Raw genomic sequence first — 6,246 nt, forward strand, 5'->3', positions numbered from 1 at the left:
GCGGGTGACCTAAGCATGGTTCTTTGAAAAGCAAAGGCACGAATCTACGTATTTGGTTACTGTGTGGTCATGGAAAGTGCTGAATTTTTAAAATTCCGCTTGCTACCGGATGCTCTGTGCCTTCTGTTCCCCAGGAGTGACAGAACGAGAGTCTCGGAGTCGAAGCCGCACTCCTTCATCTGTAGTCACTTTATTGACAATTAGAAATCGAAGTGACCCAACAGCGTAAGTTACAACGCTAGCATTTCCCCGCCTGTGTACAAGAAAACCCCAGCGCGGAAAAAGAAAAGGCAGCTCCACCATCGTCGTTCGGGCTGCGTTACGATCTTCAGTGATGGGCAGAGACAATGTTTGTGCAGATACTTTCGATTACATAGTCAAAGATAATTTACTTTTTTCTCTTAACAGAAAGAGCAGATAGGAGACATGAACGATTCCTATTACCATGATCTTGTCATTTTTTCTCTTTTTGTTTGTCAACCAATGAAAATGCGCTGAGAGCTCTGCGTTGATACTCTTAGAATTTGTTAACATCCGTTTCGCCTAATAAAATCACTCATTTCACAGCTCAATCAATACCGCATGGTCACAAAATCTGCTATTGGCTTCATATAAAGTCAAACAAGAAAAAAAAATACAATTTAATTTGTGGAAACGAGCATCAACGTAGCATTTTTTTTAATTTCGAAGGCCGTGTAGCAGTTTTTTTTTCGCATTCACGTTGCACCTGACACGGCTTTACGTATTTTCTCATCAGCGTCCATTTCCTGGCCCGCCTTAATACATGTGTTTCTCATCGGCGTTTTAGTGAACGTGAGATTTCCTGAGTGTGGCGTAGTATGACAAGACCGTTTTACCTCTCTCAGAAATTCCTTCTATGGCCAATGTACACAGATTTAGCAGCAATCCGGCAAGATGCAGTGACAAAGTTGTAAAAGAAATGGCTTTCAGTTATCCGGATTCCTTTACGTGCAAATAGAAAACTACATACATGGTTGTGTCCCCTTACACACATCAGGTATCAAGGTCAGGTAGGTATCGGCCCCGCAAGTTCGTGGTACGCTGAGAAAGTAGACCATCTTAGCGAACGAGCCATCAGAGGGATTCATTTAACAATAGAAAGCCCTCTTGGTTGTCGGTGGCTTATCTTACATCACACTGCGTGTGTTTTTTTTTTTCGATTGTATTTAACAGTTTGACAGTATTGGACTATTGGCTTCAGATGTTCAAGGCAGGTGCGGTCAATCGCATTGAACTTCCTGCGCTGAGAGAACGCTAGCAGGAAATTTAATTTTTTTTTTCTTTTCACAACCTACGCAGCATGTCGGGAGAAAGGCATGTATAGTATAGTATTTTCTAAGTCAATTATATGTAGCAGCTCTGAAGTGTTCAACAAGAGCATTGTCGTATATGAAAAAACGATGCTGAGGTGGTATTACTCATTTGGCTTATATTATGATTAAGTTTGATAGTCTCAATTCCAGGTTCAGTGAGCTATTGTAGCGTAATTGTGTAGGAAGTCCTGGAAGTATATGTGTGTTTGCTATTCCAACCATAAATAGGATCCTACTTTTGTCTTGCTTGTTTATTTTTCTCCTTTTACAGCTCTCGTTGCAAGGTTGAAACTGGAATGTCATTTGCTATTATTCTACTCTGAATCGTTTGAGCCTATACTATTATCAAAAAAGACAGGTGCAGCATCTTCTTCATTTGACATGAACGCTGACCATTACAACTACCACTACTACGGCGCCACGGCTACATGGTTCGGCGGTATTTGATCTTCAGGCAGGTTTCGACTAGACCTAATATAAGATGGACGCGCAGTTGCCTTTACAAATGCCTAACGAAGGTGTTCCTAGCGCATGGTGAAATCACGCGCACTGCATTTACGAGTATATAACAGAAATACCATGCGCCGGGCGGTATCAAAAAAACAACAAAAAACACGCACGCCCTGCCGAGAACGGCCCTTTTCATTTTCAAGATTTCCCGGTCAAAAAATACTCCTTGCGATTACTCAAAGCAGCTCAAAGCTCTTAAAGCCACACCGCAAAACGGCGGGTATACGGACAGGCTCAAAAACGCCTCGCAGAACGGAAACGACTCCGCCGCTCAGCTGCCTCGGCATTCCGCTGTTTTGGCACTCCGCCGCGGGCGGCGCTGTTCCACCGAGGCGACGGTGGCGCCATACAACGGGCGCCCGGTCCCTATAGACAGACTTCGTCTTTTGAAGACGCCGCCGCAATCGACCAGCGGGAAAGCAAGTAGCATTTCTGAGCTTGGACTGCAGGCGGCTGCCTCCCTCGATTGTTGGGTTGCTGACAGCAACCCCCTATCCCCTCGAGAACGCTCTTCCGTCTCCTTTCCCCTAAGCGGAGCATAGTCCTTATCTCCGCTTTCTCTCGTCTCAAATTATTTTCCTGTTGTACCTAAGCGCCAAGTGCGAACAAAATATTCCTCAATATGACCCCCATCGCCAGGAATCGAACACAACATAGGTGCCCGCGGATATCCGCATTCCTCTTTCTTTCGGGAATGTGAGTTTACAGTCCATGAAAAAATTCGAAAGCTCTCTTCGCAACGACAGTGTAGCGTTGTGACCGGTTGGAATGGTTGGTGTAGAGTTAACTCTAGCTTGGTGCACAGACAAGATTTTCGTGCCCAATGAATAAAATGAAGAGAGTCAGATGAGCATGAACACTTCAGAAGTGACCTGGGGCCGAATTACGGGACTCGTTCTAAAGTTTTAGAGCGTGACGTCAAAATGACAACGCCGTGACGAGATTTGGAATCAACCAATGATCGCCAGGGTGCCGCCCCGGTCCGCTTATTTTCACGGCAAGAGGTTTATTCGCATGTCAAGGAGCCGTTTGCTAACTTTATATGCATATAGCGTGTGAATAAATGAACTAAATCTTTATTTTTTCAAGAAGCCGCATTTTAAGTTCAACGTCATTCAAAAAAATCAAGAAGCAGCTACAGTTTTGCCATTAAACGCTCTTGTGGGTAGCTTTTGTTGCCGCAAGGGCGCGCTGGCAGAGGTAAACAAGAACAAGTGGCCCACGAATTTGAGCTTAGCCCCCACCGAGAAGAGGCAGCCTCGTATGAAGAGTACATCAGTGAACTTCGCCGCATTATGCAGAAGCATGTGAAGATAACCAATGCGCGTCGAGGGGTCTGTAGAAAAAACTGGTGGGATGGGGAGGTTAGAGCAGCGCTGTGTGCCCGTCGTCTTGCCAACCGACAACACCGTCGGGCGGTTAGGAATCCTGACAGCGAAGATGTTCAGGGATGTTGGCAAGAATATTTGCTTCGAAAGCGGGAAATGCAGGCCGTTACGCAGCGGAAAATAGCCGAAGCCAACCATAAGACGCTCCAGGACATCAAGAGCGCTGGGAAGGGAGCAGCGTCCAAATTCTGGATGTATGTGGCACGACAGGATGGCAGGCCGGCACAGGCAGAAATCCGAGTCGAGTCAAGTGGGGCAAAGACGGCTAATCTTCATCATGCATTGACCGAGCATATACGCAAGTTATACGCGGCACCACCAGCACTTGAGGAGCCTTGCATGAGTTTCCCAACTTGTGAGCAGCCAGGGAGGGCTAATAAGGAAGAAGAAACCTGGTCAGTGTCGTTGGGAGCCATCGATAGAGCAATCGCCCGGATTAGCGCGCGCACAGCTCAAGGGCTATATGGCATCCCTGCGGGGCTCGTGAAAAGCCTGGGCAATGAGGCGCGGGCACAGCTTGCCGTTATCTTCACAGATATACTGGCAGGCAGCCCTATTCCAGAAGACTGGCGCCGTGGCAGAGTGATCCTGCTGCCAAAAAAGGGCGGTGATGCCGGTCTCTTGCGCGACTATCGGCCTCTCACTATCACCAGCGTGCTGTACAGGGTCTTCGCGCAAGTCCTGAAGGCTTGGATGACCGGGTGGGCGGAAGAGGGCAACCACTTAACCGAGTTGCAGAATGGGTTCCGACGTGGCCGCCGCCTAGAAGACAATCTGCATGTCTTAAGCCAATGCGTAGAGATCGCGCGTAAAGAGGCAATAGGGCTGGTGAGCTGTTTCCTGGACGTAACGAAGGCTTATGACAGCGTCCCCCAGGAACAACTGCTGCAACATCTGGATACAATTGGAATGCCCAAACCCTGGACAGAGATGCTCCGACGTCTCTATGCCAACAACACGGTGAAAGCCACCCTCAATGGCATCTGGTCGGGCGAGGTGGTAGTGGGTAGGGGTCTGAAACAGGGCTGCCCACTGTCACCCTTGTTATATATGCTATATACGGCGAGTGTTGAGCGACGGCTACTGTCGTCGGGTGTTGGCTTCATAGTGGAGTGGATGAACGAAGGCATCAGGGAACGACAAGTGCTGCCAGCGTTGGTGTTTGCTGACGACATTGTGCTGCTGGCAGGGGACGCGGAAGACCTGCAAGCCCTCATCACCGATTGTGCTGAAGCACTGGCACCTCTTGGGTTGCCGTTCAATGCCAAAAAATCGGCCGTACTTGCTTTTTCTGGGCCGGAGCCCTCCTGTCCCCTGATGTTGCCAAAAGGTGTGCCGCTTCCTCAAGCTACAGAGTACCGCTACCTCGGAGTGACATTCGGGATTGAATCTGACTATACTGCTGGACATGAGTTACATTTAAGAAGATCATCCCAGCGGGCTGGCAACATCCTTCGCAGGAGATGCTTGTGGGGCTTTAACCGTTTTCTTATGGTGCGGGATCTGTGGAAGGCGGTTCACGTCCCTGCCCTGACCTTTGCCAATGCGGTGGTATGCTCTACAGCACCTACCCGCGAATGGCTGGAACGCAGTCAACGCACTGTTGGAAGGCTGGCTCCGGGCTGCCATGGGAACGTTGCAAACGAGGCAATTCAAGGCGACCTTGGTTGGTCTAGTTTTGAGGCGCGAGAAGCGCGAAGCAAGGCGTCGTATGACGGCAGGCTGAGACTCATGCATCCACACCGATTAGCGCGACAAGTGTTCGATTACGTCCACCGTAATGGGATTCGCACCAGATGGACGAAGCGACTGCAGCAACTCCACAGGAAGTACGGTTTCTATTCTCAGCCAGTACAAGAGGAGACGGAGCGAAAGTGGGCGAGAGCTGTTGAGACTCAGGTGCGAAAGGTGGAAACTGAGCGCTGGAGGAAGGCCATGGAGGGAAAGTTCACACTTAAGCTCTACAGAGAACCCCTCTATGACAACGACATCTCTAGCAGCCTCCTCATCGAGGCACGAGCCGGAGCCTTCCGAACTCAGATCTATCGCCAGCGCTACGATGCTGGTGTGCGAAGTGCGGTGTGCAGAGTGTGCGCAGTGAGTGAGGAGACTATCGACCACTTGGTTCTCGACTGTGCAGGCCTCACACCAGCGCCGACAGAGGGCACTACACTCCCACAGGCACTTGGCTTCAGTATACGCCACGCTTCTGATTGCGCAAGACAATTCAAAGAGGTGGCCAAGACCAAGTGCCGCTTGAGAGAGTGGTGGAAGATAGTGCGACCAAAGTAGTAGATGAAAATGTTAATCTGTATCTATGCACCTGTAAGTGTTAGTGTGCAGTAGGTGAACGTGATCCAGGCCAGGATATTGTTATAATGTAATATCCACCCGTTACAAAGGGGAAGGCCACAACATCCATCCATCCATCCATCTAAACCGTGCAAATGGCTCTTTTCAGTAAAACAGCTGATTCCACGGCTAGTGTCGACTTTTGCACATCGTCTGAAGTCAAGGTACTGTGTGATTGTCCTAAATGCGTGGAGAAATTATATCGAAGGCAGTGTAATCGTGGCTTTGTTTATTTTTCTTTAAGAAACAGAAACAAACGAAAGAATCACCGCGGAGCGCAGGCAAAATAAACTTTCATGTCCACATGAACGTCTCACACACAAATGGTTCCGCCAGAACGAACACGGGGAAAAGCAACGCGGTTGAGCGTACACTACCAACCTCGCTCGTTTTCATTCGTTGTGTACTGTATGTCGCCTTCGCTCCCACCTTTTGCTTTTGGTGCACTGCGGAGACACCCTTCAGCGCCAACTTTACAGCAGTTGAGTTCAGCCATTTGATGCACGCACTTGCTCACCATCAGTTATCATAGGCCGATTGCCTTCAGACACTGGAAAACCTCCGGAGGCAAAAAAACAAAGATCGGAGCACGCATGGCAGACGCACCGACAGAGCGGTCGACTGCGAGCTTCATCACAGTTCACCGGTGATTCGTCGCACCA

General features: G+C 49.0%; 1 protein-coding gene across 1 annotated transcript in view; it reads left to right on the top strand.

The window, feature by feature from the left end:
* The window catches only part of LOC146188313 (uncharacterized), a 98,440-nt gene extending 92,916 nt beyond the window's left edge, over positions 1-5,524 (top strand). Inside the window, exon 4 of the mRNA XM_084605026.1 lies at positions 3,043-5,524. Coding sequence (XP_084461152.1) covers positions 3,043-5,524 — 2,482 coding nt within the window. The remainder of the gene's footprint in view (positions 1-3,042) is intronic.
* Positions 5,525-6,246: the final 722 nt, after the last annotated feature.

Source organism: Amblyomma maculatum, chromosome 5, assembly GCF_055883805.1.
Source record: "Amblyomma maculatum isolate TAMU_Amacu chromosome 5, ASM5588380v1, whole genome shotgun sequence".
NCBI lineage: Eukaryota > Metazoa > Arthropoda > Arachnida > Ixodida > Ixodidae > Amblyomma > Amblyomma maculatum.